Source organism: Prionailurus viverrinus, unplaced genomic scaffold (assembly GCF_022837055.1).
Source record: "Prionailurus viverrinus isolate Anna unplaced genomic scaffold, UM_Priviv_1.0 scaffold_33, whole genome shotgun sequence".
NCBI lineage: Eukaryota > Metazoa > Chordata > Mammalia > Carnivora > Felidae > Prionailurus > Prionailurus viverrinus.
The window spans coordinates 7,324,547-7,340,876 of NW_025927604.1; the positions used below are offsets into that span (position 1 = coordinate 7,324,547).

The 16,330-nt window shown below is 43.5% G+C and overlaps 1 protein-coding gene across 3 annotated transcripts in view; it reads left to right on the forward strand.

Moving 5' to 3' along the window:
- Positions 1–8,799, forward strand: part of TAF1B (TATA-box binding protein associated factor, RNA polymerase I subunit B) — a 68,454-nt gene extending 59,655 nt beyond the window's left edge. For all 3 annotated transcript variants that reach the window (XM_047845221.1, XM_047845220.1, XM_047845222.1), the window contains 3 exons: positions 1,625–1,695; positions 2,367–2,589; positions 8,360–8,799. In XM_047845221.1, the coding sequence (XP_047701177.1) occupies positions 1,625–1,695; positions 2,367–2,589; positions 8,360–8,564 (499 nt within the window). In that variant the 3' untranslated portion in view covers positions 8,565–8,799. The remainder of the gene's footprint in view (positions 1–1,624; positions 1,696–2,366; positions 2,590–8,359) is intronic.
- Positions 8,800–16,330: the final 7,531 nt, after the last annotated feature.

Consider the following 16,330-nt stretch of genomic DNA (forward strand, 5'->3'; position numbering starts at 1 on the left):
GTGAATGGATAAACCAAGCGGAATATGTCTGTACAATGAGATACGGTTCGGCAGTGAAAGGAACAGACTTCGGATGCATCCACGATGCGAATGACTGAAATGCATTATGCTGAATAAAAGTCCCCAAAGGTGACATGTGGTATGATTCCCTTTATATGGCATTCTGGGAAAGGCTAAATTCGAGAGATGGAAAAACATCAGCAGTGGCCTGAGATCAGGGACGAGGGAGCGTGGGGAAGGGTTGTCTGTGAAGAGGCACGGGAGACCTTGGGTTGACGGGCCTGCTCTGTATACTCACCATGGTGGTCGTTACGCCGCTGTGTGTGTGTGTGTCTGAGCCGGCCGACCTGTACACTGAGCTGGGGGGGGGGGTGGTGTGTGTAAATGATACCTTAGGTTTTAATAGTTGGGAAATAGAATGGGAAGACTGGTGGGACGCATATAGGATTCCTACAGAAAACATTAGGACTTTGTGACGTGCCTCTGTTTTTTGTAGCTTTTATAGTTTGGGGAAGAGGTAAGCAAAGTACAAATTTAAAGAAGGAGTGTTTAGACAGTTAAAATGTCATTTTACATCGCTTTTCCCATTTTCTAGGCGTATGACCCAAGATGCCTTCTTGATTATAGCACAATTGCTACCTGTAGAGGCATTTATTATAAATGCATAAGAAAATCTATCTAGATTAGGTATCACAAGGAATTTTTTTCTTAATTTTTTAATGTTTATTTATTTTGGGTGGGGAGAGGGGCACAGAGAGAGGGAGACACAGCATCCGAAGCAGGCTCCAGGCTCTGAGCTATCAGCACAGAGCCCGATGCAGAGCTCGAACTCACGAACCGTGAGATCGTGACCTGAGCCAAAGTCAGACGCTCAACCTACTGAGCCACCCAGGCACCCCCACAAGGAATTTTTAATAGCGGGTTTATCCACTGATTGGGATTAAAGCATTTAGGGAACTTCTTTATTATTTTCCCCCCGAGTACATTGTTAACGCTTATTATTCAAGAAAATAAATAACAAAAAAGATATTTGAAAGAATCACAAACTTGTTTCCCATAAGTTTCAATGACAAGCTCTCGGATATATTTTAAATGTATGGTTCACTAAAATTTAGCTCATATGTAATTTTCAGGAAAACTGTCACTTATCAGCATCGATTGCATCACTACATCAGAAGCTTCGTGCTGACTGTTCACCTCGTATGAGTTACCAGAATCAGGACACCTCTGATTTAATCCTCAGCAAAAGGGCAGTTGGCCAAGGCACAAAGAACAGTGGTTTCTTAGGTGGTTTCACTTTATGAGAACAGACAGCAAGAGAATTTTATGGTGAAGGAAACCATTTCTACATTTTTATATAATTCATAGCTTCTTCAGGACCTTATGCCACCTGGGAGAGTTTGGGGATGAGCACGTCATTCTGTTGGCTTGCTGTCACCTTCAGCGCTCCTCACTTACATCTAAGACATAAGTGCTACAGACCCGTGTCAGTAGGTCATTCCAAGGCAGAGGTGTGACACCGAACAGCAGGAATTTCAGAGATTGCTTCAGAGAAACTTTTCTGAACTGTGTTTAGGTCCATTTCTTCTGCATCGTACTCCGCATGTTTTTCTGTGTTGTGCAGGTACCTGTGGAAAAGCGAAAAGCCACTCTACCACTCATCCATTGACAGAGCAGTGGCATTTAAAAGAAGAGGTGAGTTGTGGTTGCTGTTAATGCCCTGTAGCATCACCATGTAGAAAAGCTAAATATCTTGACTTGAAAAGGGCGTGCCTAGGGGTGCCTGGCTGGCTCAGTCAGAAGAGCGTGCTACTCTTGATATGGGGGTCATGAGTTTGAGCCCCACTTTGGGTGTAGAGATTGCGTAAATAAATAAAAATAGTTTTTTTAAAAAAAGGTGAGTGCCGAAGGAGCTTTTTTTACTTCTTCAACAAGCGTTTCAATGCACATCCAAAGAAACATCATCATCTGCAAGAAATCTCCATGGGAATCTATTTCAGGAACGTTGCATTTTTTAAAACAGAACTTAAGTTCCCACCAAAATCTGAAATCCTATCTTTCTATGACACTCAGAACTCTTTGGTTTGGAGAATTGCCTTTAGGTTGTCTTGTTAATTTTCCCCCCCCTAATTGTGGTAAAAATACATAATATAAAATTTACCATTTTAGTCTTTTTAAAGTAGTTCCCCAGTGTCCCTCATCCAGTCTCAGTTTCCCTTATCGTTTTCGCCTTTCATTATCTTGGTGCGTTTATCAAAACTCAGAAACCGACGTTAGTACGTTACTGACAAGTAAACTACAGGCAGTATCTGTGATTTAACATTAGTTTTCATTTTATTCCTCTCCTTTTTTCCTCCCATTTCCAGAAATGGTGGTGGATCTACAAAAACAATTTAGCACATTGGTTGATTCAACACCAACTGTTGGAAGAAAAAAGCCTTCAAGTTTTCAGTTCAACTGGGCTGAAGGAGACTCGGCTAGAACCTGTTTCCACGGACACAGCCTCCAGGGGATCCTGAAGAACAAAGGCCAGTCACTGACAACCAAGAACTCACTCTACTGGCTAAGTACACAGAAATTCTGTAGAAGGTATGTGATGCTTTTAAAAAATCAAAGGATAAAAAAAAAAAAAATCATGAAATCCCTCGTTTGGCATGAAGCAGTATTCTTTTCTAATTCAAAAAGTCACCTAAACTTAGAGCTGTCGTGAGGACCAGATAGGTCATTTGTTGGAATTAGGAAGATGTTGGGCGGGGCGTCTGGGTGGCTCAGTTGGTTAACCTTCCCATGTCAGCTCAGGTCATGATCTCACGGTCCGTGGGTTCGAGCCCTGCATCGGGCTCTGTGTTGACAGCTCAGAGCCTGGAGCCTGCTTCGGATTCTGTGTCTCCCCCTCTCTCTGCCCCTCCCCTGCTCATGCTCTGTTTCTCTCCATCTCTGAAAAATGAATAAACGTTAAAAAATTTAAAAAAAAAAAAAGAAGAAGAAGATGTTGGGCTTAGAATCAAGAAAAATGGAATTAATGCATTGAGTCCCGCTTAAGAGTTTTAGGGATGGAGGTGTTAACTCACTTTACTGCGATAATCCTTTCACGACATGTACGTCGCACGCTGTGAACTTAACATACGTCGTGTCGATACTATCTCAACAAAGCTGAAAAGAGTTTTAGGATATAAAGACTTTTTTCGTTGTGACTTTGTATTTTTACACCAAGCTCATCCGATACTAATCTCAGTCTTGATGCATAGAAACCGTCTGTCCGGCAGTCTCCCCGTAAAGAGGATGTGCCAGTGCAGCCGGCTGTCCGTCCCCCGGCCCCGCTCTGCCCACAGCGAGCAGGTCACTTCCTGCTCTACGGCTCTGTGGCCCCAGTTGCAAAACCAGCGTTTGCGCGAGTGAGGGGGGGCTCACGTCCTTCTGTTTTTCCCGTGGCGCAAACAGCGCGTGATGCCGATCTTTGCCCTCTTCTCGAAACCTCCAGGGGCTCCGCTCTCACTCACAGGAAAGTCCGAAGACCCTCCAGAGCTCTCTGCCCTTCCCTGCTTCCCTCCTTTTCTCCGTGTTCGCTGCCTTTGCTCACGCCGGCCTCCTGGCCGTGGCTCGAGCTGGCCAAGCACCCTCCTCACGCCGGCCTTTGCACCTGTTGTGCCCCCAGCCCGGAGTGGTCTTCCTCCCTGTGTCCTCAAGGGCTCACTTCTGTCAGGTGTTTGCTCTAGTGTCTCTTCACCATCCTGTCTAAACTAGCACCAGCTACCCCCCCACACACACACACACATACGCACACACACACACACACACACACACCTCATCACCCCCTGTTCCCCTTGCCTATTTTTTCTTTCTTATAGCTTCTGTCACTATTGACTAGATTGTTATTATATTTGCTTACTTGCTTGCCTTCTCACACTGGAATAGACTGGAAGGTCCTTGAGTGCAGGGACTCTGTCTTAATGAATTAGTGAACACTCCCAGAGGCTAAAACGGGGCCTAGGTGCTCGCCAATTACTCGTTGAATGAATGAATGGAAAATGGAGATGAGAATTAAATGAGATGTTTGGTGTCTGGCACCTAGTAAATCTCAGTAAATGATAACTATGATCATTGTTTTCAGTAAACCTAATTTTCTGTTAAAGAGTTTCTCTTCCTAAGTTGAGTATCAATCAAAGGTAAGTAAGCTGTAGAAAATCCAAAAGTAAGTAACAAAATGAAGTCATCTGCATTAAAATTCACTGCTTAAGAAAGGCTGAGCAGAGTCTAGAATGACCGGGGTGCCGCCGTCAGGGACATGCTGGAATCCCGACCCCCGGGTCAGCTCCGTGTCTGAGGTGATGCATTCCTTTGCAGTGGTCAGCGCCACGACTCTTTCAGGTTTTCAGATTTCGTCAAAAGGAAGAGGAAAGGTCGTAGTCCCGGCCGGTGAGGAGCCCCCGCGTGAGACCAGCACATTAGGAAGTGGTGATCTGGCGCCCTTCTGTCTCGTCCACCTGCAGGGTCGGTCCTGAGGGAGGGAGGGAGGCGCTCATCGTACCTTTATGCTCTTCCCGTGGCGCAGCCAGTGTATTTCTAGACGTTCTTCACAGATGTCACGGGTGATAGAAGACCGTTACAAAGAGACCTTGGTGTAGTCAGAGTTGAAACAGCGGAGATTTTTTTTCTCTCTGCGCCAACTGTTAAGGCTAAAAATTATCACCTATAGACGAAGCATCAGTGATACCGTGACTTTATGCGCCAAAATCCTGTCAACCTTGCCCATTTCGACCGTAGCCTAGAACCAGAGGGTAAGCAAAAAAGGCTTCAGCGAACCAATAAAAATGCCCCAGGGTCCAGGACTGGAGCTGATGCACTTTTCTCAGAAAGCCCCTCGGCCCCTCGCTCACAGCCTGCTTACTCTGCCTTTGGGTGTATTTCTGCCAGGCGGAGTTGTCTGATTTCCAAACTCCGCATCGTCAAAAGAAACAAAGTAGGAGGGACACCGAGAAGGGCTGTGCTGATAACCATCTTGACAGCAGACATAAGTGACACCCGCCCGGTAAACGGTGGAGGAGCCGGCATCAGAAGCAGAAGCGGACAGAAGAATTCAAATTACAGCCGTCTGGAGTTCATTCACGACACACAGTCCAGTCCCTCCACGCCACAAGATAAGCCCGATGGGGCCTCCGCTTGAACACAGAGCAAGACCCACATGCCGTGTGCATTCTCTTTGGGTTTGTTTTTCTTAGCTGTATTTTCTAGTATTTTTACAGTAAAAATGGACAGCCGGTAACAATATAATTGTAAAGGCTAAAACACATTATATTGAATGTGCTCTGTTTAAGATAACCGAGTCACGAATCGTTCAGTTTTAAAAGGTGTCCGTACAAAATGGTTAAAATGAAGTGTTCTGTTGCTGAGGAGAGCAGATCTTCAGCTGTGTAGAGAATTTTGTCACACGGAAGACTCGCGTCTGTAAAATCTTGTGCGAACTCTCAGGCCTGGAGGACTAGGCAAGGAGGACAAGAGCACCTCTCGACGGGAGGCCGTTTATCCTTCTTACCTGAGGCAGAGCCAGCCGTCTTCATGAATCAAAATGCCCTTCATACTCCTCAGTTGCCACAAGTGCCCGTCTGTAAGTAGGCCAGTCGCTGGCAGTTAGCTCGGTCTGAAGGCCTGTTGGACGCACTGGCTAATCAAGTGTCTGCCCTTGACCTCCCTGAGACGAGCCGGTGGTTCTTCTCCCCTTCCGCAGGAAGAGGAACAGCCATGGTATTTCAAGTTGCCACCCATGGGAAATGGAGAGGCTTTGGATGTACACACACACACACACACACACACACACACACACACACTTTTTTTTTTTTTTTTGCTCCCACAAAAATCTTATTTGAATTAAAAATTTTTTATTTTAGAGGCATCCGGTTAGGGTTTCAGTTAAGCATCCAACTTTGACTCTGGTCATGACTTCACAGTTCATGAGTTCAAGCCCCACATCAGGTTCTGTGCTGACAGCTCGAAGCCTGGACCCTGCTTCGGATTCTGTGTCTCCCTCTCTCTCTGCCCCTCTCCCCTTCACGCTGTGTCTGTCTGCCTGTCTGTCTCTCTCTCAAAAATAAGTAAATATTTTAAAAACTTTTTAAAGTAAATAAAAATTTTAATTTTAACTAGTATTTTAAACTATAGTAAAAAAAAAAAAGTACTCAAATATGTCACATGCCAAATTTGAACCTATTTCAGACCACCAAAACATTAACTCGTGTTAGGTTTATTTTTGTACGTATACAGACTTGCGAAACTATTCTTTTTGCAGACGTTTGAACTTCTTTCAAGGAAGCTCTCATGAGGAAGTTCAAATGTACCTTTACACTGACTGCCCCCTCTTTTAAATGTAAACCTATACTTCATCCCTTCACATAAAATTGTTTGTGTAAGCATATTCTTATACATCCATTTGCCACACTCATTTATTTTCCGTGTCAGAGATCAAGGAACATCAGTTGGCCCATGTTCTTCTCACAGCAGAATACTTGGCAATAACAAACTGTTGTATGTTATATTCAGTTTGATGGCTTATAACTCTAGGATAGTTTTCTGAGTTTGTGATAAAGAATATAATCCTTAGAAGGTATTCCTAGGGATTCAGCTTAAAAATAAAAGCCCTTATGGGAGCAAATAATTTGTGTGCCTTTTGTTATCTTTCTGGCCTAGAGGTAGAGCCTCGCAAGGTAACAACCCTTTTTGTTGTAACTGTTTGTCTGAAAGAATCTCTCTCACAATAGCTGAAATTTAAAAGAAAAGAGGGCACCACTTTGTGAGAATTCATGTAAATGGCTTATATTTGATTTCTGTTAAACCAATCAATGAATAGTTGAGGCTTTTAAATTTCCTCTTAGTGAATATGGTAGGAGGTTGGCTTTGTTGTATATCATCATTCGAGTAGTCTTAAGACTTTAAGTGAAAACAAAAATCAATTTTAAAGGAGTATAGTGGAAGTGAACATTTTTGAGCCCCTGCTAGGTGCCAACCATAGGGTTAAGTGCTTAATATATGCTCTCATTCAATGCTTTTGTCTACTCTCGGCGGCAGGCACTGTTATTTTTTCCTATTTTATAGGTCAGAGAACCGAGTATAGTTGTCCGTAGTCACAACTGATGGGGGCAGAGTTTTGTGGGGCAAACATTAACTTTCTTTCAGGAACCGAGGATCATATATGTTAGATAAATCCTAAAAGCGCATATCCTGTGTATGTTGTTTACTTGTTTTTTAAGCTTCTTATTATGGAAAATGTCAAGTATATTAAAAAATAGAGAGACTAGTTTAATGAACCCTCCTCCCTGTACCTGTCATTCGGCTTTAACTGCCGTTAGCATGACTGGACTTGCTTCACCCACGCCGACTCCCTCCTCACCCCCACCCCCAGATTATCTGGAAGCATATCTCAAATGTCATAATATTTTTAAAAACAAAACCATAATAGCATTAATCAGACATTTAAAAACTAATAGTAATTCTGTAATACTATCAAACATGCAGCCAATGTTTAGATTTTTCCAATTGCTACGAAATTTTTAATAGAATTCAATCCAAATAAGGCCTATACACTGGAAGCAGCTAAGGTGTTCCTTGAGTGTTTTCGTTTGTATATTCCCCTTGTATGTCTTTTTTTTTTTTTTTTTTTTTTTTTTTTTTTTACCCCTTGCAGGGAAAAATTACTTGTTGAAGAACCCAGGCCTTTTGTTCTGTGTAATTTCCCATAGCCTGCATTTTGCTGATCACAGCCCCTGAGACTAGTTCGTCTGTGCCCTGGATTGCCTACACCTTGGTATAGTTAGAGATGGAGAGTTAGAGTGAGTTAGGGGTCCGTAATTAGAGATTTGGTGGTAGTTGGAGCTTTGCTCAGATTCAGGTTCTACTACTTTCTAAGATCAGTGAAATTGCTTTGTAAACTCTTGTTTCTGTAATAGGCACAAGATTGCGGGCTACGTTATCAAGGCTGGTGTCTTATTTTGGGTGGGGATTAGGGATTATTTATTTTCTTTTATTTTAAAAAATATGCCCAGAATCCCTTCCTATGTGCCGTTGTTTGCCTCGAGCGGGATAAGGAGAACAGCCCACCTGGGACGGAAGGACGTCTGGGCGAGGAATTGTGAAGCCTGGCTCTGGGGCGTCCGGTACCCTGGCCTGGTAGCTATGGGTGGTGCTGACCTCTTGTCCTCTAAAATTAAGGAGATTTGCCAGTGTTCCAAGTTTCCTCCCAACTCAGAGTACTGTTTTAAGCCGAACCGCATATATTTGCTAGGTTGTTTAGTGGATGTGTCAGGGATAGGTGCATACGTTTCCAAATGGCCATTTTAAGATAACTTCTTCCTTTTTCTTCCCTCTCTAGCTATTGTAAACATGTGACGACCTATGAAGAATCAAATTTTTCTCTGAGTTATCAGTTTATAATAAACCTCTTCGCCTTCCTGCTAAGAATAAAGACCTCTTTTCTCCATGAAGAAGTGAGCTTAATTGAAAAGAGACTTTTCAAAACAAAATACAGTAAAACGAAAAAGAAATCTTCAAGATCCAGGAAAGGGAGAAAATACTGAGCAAAATGAAATCGAAACTCTCTTGGGAAAATATCTCAATAGTGACAATAATGTCAAATTATAATATTCCAGAGAATCGTGGAAAGTAGAACTTTATTACATATACATGCTTACATAGACACACATATGTAGCAAATGTGCTTATAAAAACATGTATTGGAAAACAAGTGAACTCTGTATTATTTTTTAAATTATGAATGTTCCTTGACAAAATTAAAATAAGTTTTATAAATAATACCTGGAAATTTGTATTCATTGTATTTTAAAGCTAAATTTGCTTTCCGAACTAGATCGCTTCCTTATTCTTTATGCCCCAGAGGAAATCCCGGATGGATCAAAGATCTAAACGTCATAACCTTTACATCCACATATACGTTACAGCGTTAGAAGTAAACGAGTATAGGTGTCTGGATGATCTTGGAGTGCAGAAGGACTTTCTGAGCATGCCCCAAAACCAGAAGCCAAAAGGGAAAGACTACAAAGCCACAGGCAAATGGCACGTTAGGAAAATACATTTGCAGCACATGACGGACACAGGACTAATTTCTTTAATGTATCAATAGCTCTTGCAAAGCAACAGAAAAAAGACAAACTGAGCAAGAGGTATGAAAAGATAGCTTTCTGGAAAAAAGAAGTACAAAGGCCAAGCCAAAAAATGATAGGATACTCCACCTCGGTCATATTAAAGAAACACAAATTAAAATAGATACTATTTCCCACATGTTGGATTGCCAAAGATTTATAAAGGTTTCGACTGTCTGGTGAGGATATTGGAAAGTCAGGCATTCTTGTTCACAGGTTATTCATGCAATGCTGAGCAACTTCTGTGTTCCGGGCATATTCCAGGCACTGGAGATAACAGCATTAAACAATGTCCCTGCCTTGAAGGATCTTCTACTCTAATTGGGTGGGGGCAGGTAGTAACCAAATATATAATAGTTGGGCTAAGGAAATACAATGAAGAAAAAGCAAGGCAAGGGTGATAAGGGTGGGCCTTTTTATCAAAGGAGATTGAGGAAGGCCCCTGGGAGGTGACCTTGAGCAGAGATCAACTGCTGTGAAGTACAACCAATGGCCTAAGCCATGGAGCTTGATAACCTTCCAGGGGAAGGTTATTCCAGGCAGAGGAAACGTGCAAAGGCTCTGAGGCAGGGGTATGCTTGATGGATTCAAGGAGTACCATGTGGTCCGGGGCAGCTGCAATGTTATGGTTGAAAGGGAGATTAATAGCACACGAAATGGAAGAATTTGCATTCAAGGCCCCGGTAAGGGCTTTGGGTTTTATCCCAAAGGTGTCATAGGAAGCCATTAGAAAATGTTGAGCAAAAGAATGATGTGATCAAGCCTGTGTCCTAGAAGGCCCGCTTTGCCCTGTGGTGAATACACGGTGCAGAGGTAGAGGCCTCATTAGAGCCTACTGTCCTGGTTCCTGGGCTCCTTTAATTTCCTGCTGTTCCCCCTGTGTGTGAGGGAAGTTAACCGCTAGGTTAGAAGGTTGTGGGACTAGCCAAACACACTGTACCTGACACTGAATAGATGAGGTTGACAGCAGTTTATGGATCGTAGGTACTTACCACCCGGGAGGGGACGCAGCACACAACATAGGGCCAAGGCGGAGGGGGGGGCGGGCACACTTGGGAACGGGGAACAACCAGGGAGCGTGGGAGGCGGGCTCTGCAGTATCAGGGGGAAGGAGTGACCCCCGGTTCCTGCCCGAGGGTGTCATTGGCTTATTTGAATAATCCGATGGGCAGCGGGGAGCTCAAACCTAGTACTCAGCGGCCCCTTGGTCTTCTTCATGAGGTGTGTTTGATTAGGGGACCCGATCCACGGAGCAGAGTAGGGAGGGGAAGTTGCCGTTAGGCCACTTGGGGCCCTCCCAGTTTCACCAGATGTCAGGACACCACATGGTATTGGGCCTTAATTTTAGGCTGCATACCACAGGGGAACTCAGAGGAGGGGGGATCGGGAAATCTGTTCTGTTTGGGGCACGTTGAGTTTGAGATGCTGATCAGACACTGGAGACATGTCAAAGGACGAAGCTGGGGGGCGGTCTGTGGTTCAGAGGTCTGGGGTCATGGCAATGTAGGAAAACACCAGAATATAAGTAATATTTAAAAATTGCGGGGCCAGATGGGATCTCCTAGAGGGTTTGTATAGACAGAGCTCTCCATGGATGCTGTTTGCAGTTCAGCAAGTTCCCTTGTACTCCTAGATTGCAGAATTTGGTGTTTTTTTTTAATCGGGAATTAATGTTGGTCGTTTTTTTTTTGTTTGTTTTTTTCAGATGCTTTTCCTGCAACTTTGAGATAATGGTATATTTTTTCTCTTTTTTTGTTTTTGTTTTTGTTTTTGTTTTTTTTGACAGTCACAGCAAAGTTTATTGCAAGGAGAGGCAAGGCCGACCGATTGGGACCAACACTCTTGATCAGAGTGTGGCCTCTCTCTTTTTTTTTTAATTCTTGTTTTATTTTTTGTCTACTTGACTCTTTTTTTTTTTTTTTTTAGGTTTATATATTTTGGGAGAGGGGTAGAGAAAGAGAGGGAGAGAGAGAATCCCAAGCAGGCTCTGTGCTACAAGCACGGAGCCTGACACGGGGCTTGAACCCACGAACCGTGAGATCATGACCTGAGCCAAAGTCAGATGCTTAACTGACTGAGCCGCCCAGGCGACCCCATTTTCTCTTAGCCAGTTAATGTGGTTTCACATTTGAAGTTCAATTGAGTTTCAAATGTGAAACCAACCTTGCGTTCCTAGTGTAAACCCTACTTGGTCATGATCTATCATCCATTTTACATATTGTTGAATTTATTTTGCTGAACTATTAAGAGGTTTTGCATCTGTGTTCATAGGAAATGTTGTTCAGTAGCTTTCTTTTCTCCACTGCCAGGAAGAAGATTCGTGGATATTTCTGTACATTTATTTCAATAAAAATGCCTCGTGTATCTACACAGCGGTTCTCAAAGTGGGATCCTTGGACCAACAACATTGCCATCACCTGGAAACTTATTAGAAATGCAGAAGTCCAGGCCCTATCCCTGACCTGCCGATTTGTAAACTCGGCGTGGAGCCCCCCAGGTGATTCTGTGCACACTAATGTGAGAACCACAGGTGTATCACCTATGGGTAAAGTTCAAAAATAAATGACAGGGAATGGGAGGTAAGCAAATGCTTTTAGGCTGCAATGAACAGAATCCCTAACTGTTAAATCAGAGGTAATTTGTTTTTTCTTTTAACACCTCATGAAAGCTCTGGAAGTAAGTGGTTCCAGATTTGGCTCAGGGGCGCAGCAATCCCATCAGGGACCCAGACTGTTTGTGCTCGGGTGGTTCGAAGCACGGTGGCCTTTTGTTCTCCAGCTTGCTACTTCAGGGTCACAAGATGGATGCTACAATTCCACACAGACAAATCCTGGTACAAAGAGGAAATATGACTAAACACTTTCTCAAGAATCTCTCTGGGGGAGAAAACCTTTTCTAGAAGCCCCCTGGTAGAGTGTTCTTTACGTCCATTGGCCAGAACTGCACCATTAACTAGCAAAGGGGGATAGGATTACCATGACTGGTTTAGATGACCGTGATGCATTCGTAGCTTCCCTGGGATTAAGGGTCTTTCTTTACTACTTGAGCAAAATTAGGGTACTATTAACAGAGAAAGGTCGGGGGAGCGGGCTGTCTGTTGCATTCCTACCTTCCCCAGGATTAAGGATCTTTCTTTAACATTTGAGCAAACTTTGGGTACTATTAACAGGGAAAGGTGGGGGGACCGGCTGTTGACAGGCAATGAGCAATATCTCATTGCGGTCTTTTCTCTCAAGTTCAAAGTCTTCACATCTTATATGTGCAAACTATGATGCTAGGGTATTACGAGTAAACTAATTCCTAACATCTGTTGATCGTCTACCACCAGGACATTCTGTGAGATACTTTATAACTATTAGCATCCAGCTTTGTTCTAGTCTTAGAGAATGACCTAATAGTAAATGCTTGCATAAGGTCTGTTATGTGCCAAATGTTTTTCTAAATGTGCCGTATTTTTTCATATATGTTAATGGAGTGAAATTAATAAATGAGTTATTAGTTTATCCCTCACAACAACTACATGATGTAGGTACTACTATTCCATTTTACAGATGGGGAACCTGAGACATGGGGGAGGTTGAATACCTTGCCCAAAGTCACACAGACAGTCTAGAATAAATTGCTGAACTACACGGTCTCTCCTGAGACTTAAACAGCTTTTGCTTCCCCAAAGCTTACAGTATTAGCAGAGCCTAATTTTTTTTATTAAGATTTTTATTTTTAGGTAATCGCTATGCCCAACATGGGACTCGAACTCACCATCCTGAGATGAAAAGTTACGCGCCCCACCGAGACAGCCAGGCGCCCCGACAGAGTCAAAACGTATTTGGCCACATTCAATACACAAAAATTATGCCCCTTGATTTTATTATCTGTAACTTTTCCCTCGTCTCCATCCTGTTGGGTAGGGCTGGAGGGCAGCAAAGATACAGCTTTGGATCTTTAGTCCTACCAATTAAAGACATCTTCATCTCTTCAGGGTTAAAACGACCACTTTGGGATAAATATTTGGTAAAGTGATCAGGGCTGTTTTACCAATCTGTCTCCTTCCCTAGATGGCCTCTGGGTTCAAGGGTGAGATGGAGAAAGAGCCCCCACCCTACGTGTGTCCTCAAGGTCCTTGCCAGCTCTCTGATGCAGATGGTCGTGGGTGCTGATCGCTCCGCTCAGCTCCCACAGGCTCGGGGTGTCCACGAGGAATGACAGCCCCCAGCTCCCCCAGCTGCCTTCCATGTTCTGGCGGGGAGAGCGAAGGTGCCTCTGGACCCCTTCCACGCTCAGGCGTGCCTTAGTACAGTGGGTGCCCCTTGGAGTGGGCGGCCATTACTTCTCTGCTGCAGTGCCCCCACATGGGCACAGGACACCCTGGTCTCCTCAAGGCCTAGCTCTGTTTGAATACTTGCCTCAGCTATTTCTAAACTAAAAAGGTACGCGGTTATGAAATAAGGCAAAAGTAGGCAAAGTGCCATAATGGATGTAATAGAGCCCAGTAGGGGCGCCTGGGTGGCTCAGTCGGTTGGGCGTCTGACTACCGCTCAGGTCACGATCTCACGGCTCGTGGGTTCGAGCCCCGCGTCGGGCTCTGTGCTGACAGCTCAGAGCCTGGAGCCTGCTTCGGATTCTGTGTCTCCCTCTCTCTCTGCCCATCCCCACTCATGCTCTCTCTCTGTCGCAAAAATAAATACACATTAAAAAAAAAAAATTCAAATAGAGCCCAGTAGGAGCATAGAGGAACTCACAGCTGGCAGGGGCAGCATGGAAGGGCTGGGTGCCCAGGGAGGGGTGCCCAGTTCCCAGGCTTCCCCCACCTGGAGCAGGAATCAGGTTTTTCATCTCCTTTCAGGGGAAGCAATAAATTATTTTGCCAGGAGACAGACTTGTGATACTTGTTGATTTGGGTGGAATCTCTTTTATGAACAAAACTTATTTTATGTTTTTTTAAAAATTAAATACCTTACCACTCCAGTGAAATATAATTTTGCAGATGAGGTGACCACCCTAAAGGGAAATAAAACCAAGTAAAATTTCACGTGGTCTCATCTCCAGTAACTAGTGTGACAGTGAGAAATCAGACACTTCCAGGGGGTGAAAATAGAATGTAATAGGTCCTTCTGGAAAGAAAAAAAAAAAAAAGTCTTTAAATTGTTTTGTCTGTCAGTGATCCGTCTGAGCTCATTGCCATGCAAATATAGCATATATGTACTGAAGTTGAGTGAATTTCCTGTTCTTCGTTGTCTGGAGTATCAAACTTCGATCATCAGAACATCGTGGAAAACAGCTGCAAGTATATTTATTCCACACCTACCCACCTGTTTTCTCATTTACTATATTGAGATAAATCTATCCATCCATATCTGTAGCGATTCAAAGTTTGATCTAGAAGATTAACATAAAAAAACCTCTAAAGTTTTTTAATTAAAAAATTAATTCGGGGAGGTACGATGAGGATCTTTTCTCCTGAGAATACAGAACATTGACCTAAATATTTTGTTAATCTACAAGGATATCACAAATTTTGAACATACATTTTTGGTTTGGGTTATTTATTTATTTATTTATTATTTAATGTGTTTTATTATTTTTAATTTTATTTTATCTTTTATTTACATCCAAATTAGCTAGCATATAGTGCAATAATGATTCCAGGAGTAGATTCCTTAATGCCCCTTACCCATTTGGCCCATGCTCCCTCCCTTGGTTTGGGTATTTAAAAAAAAACTGGAGGGGCGCCTGGGTGGCTCAGTCGGTTAAGCGTCCGACTTCAGCTCAGGTCACCATCTCGCGGTCCGTGAGTTCGAGTGCCGCGTCGGGCTCTGGGGCTGACGGCTCAGAGCCTGGAGCCTGCTTCCGATTCTGTGTCTCCCTCTCTCTCTGCCCCTCCCCCGTTCATGCTCTGTCTCTCTCTGTCCCAAAAATAAATAAATGTTAAAAAAATTTAAAAAAAATGTAATGTTTATTTAATTTTGAGAGAGGACAGAGTGCTAGCAGGGACGAGGCAAAGAGAGAGTGAGACACAGAATCCGAAGCAAGCTCCAGGCTCCGAGCTGTCGGCACAGAGCCCGACGCGGGGCTCGAACCCACAGACCGTGAGATCATGACCTGAGCTGAAGGCGGAGGCTTAAATGAGCCACCCAGGTACCCCAGGGTTTGTTTTGTTTTTTTTAACCCTTCAAAAAACGTGGATTTCTTCAGGCAGTTTGGAATTCTGGGTTAGACTTGAAAGGAGAAAGGGCTCTTCTGCCTGCCAGATTTGGCCCCTCTTACGTTGGGTAAAGCAACATCATCATGGGAAAGTAATGTTGTTTATTTATCTCACCAAAGGGCAGTATTTCTCTGGGGGCACAACAGGCGTGTCATTGCCACACGAAAGTGGATGGAGCCTTCTATAGCCCAGAGGAAGGAGGAGAGCCCAGGGCCGGGGCCAGCAGGGGCAGCACGTTCACCCCGGGGGAGAGTGTGTAGTTCTTTGTTAGCTCTTTGGGTTGGTTTTTTTTTTTTCCTCCATTGGCACAAAGCCGAGAAAAAAAAGCACTATGAATTCAACCCTGTATTTACACAGAAAGCTATATTGCTTAGGGGAGAAGGCGCGTTATTTCCAAGACTTAAGGAAAACTTTGAGTAGAATTTCCAAAGCTCTGTGAATTATTATACACCGCAGCGAGTTAAAAGCGTGTGTTTTCATGTTGGGCATACAGCCAGTGACATTTTTTTTTTTGCATTTACAGTGCCTCTGTATTCTTGAAAGCTGAGTAAGTTCACACCGTATGAAGTCTGTCACAAAATGTTTTCGAGAAGCTCTCAGGGTACGTTCCCTTGTTCCGTGTCCTTGTGAAGTATTTAAGCATAAGGTGATGTTAGGGCCAGACTTACCTGATAATGCGCCATGACTTGAGGAGGACTTACAAAAGAGCGCTTTTATTGACTTTATAAATTAAGAACCTGGTATTTCTCAGCCCACTTGGCCTTTTGCCCTTTTGCTACAATTATTTCCTTCTAGAACGATTAGTGCATGTTTTATGGATATTTGCGTTGAACTGGGTGACTCACGGATATTTCCAAAAGAATTTTTAAGTTAGAATGCCACTTAAATGTAATTACCTTTTGCCACCATTGTTGTCTACATTAATTCAGATTCAGTGATGAAGTTAAACATTACCTAAAATGAAAAAGGTGGTCTCTGAATT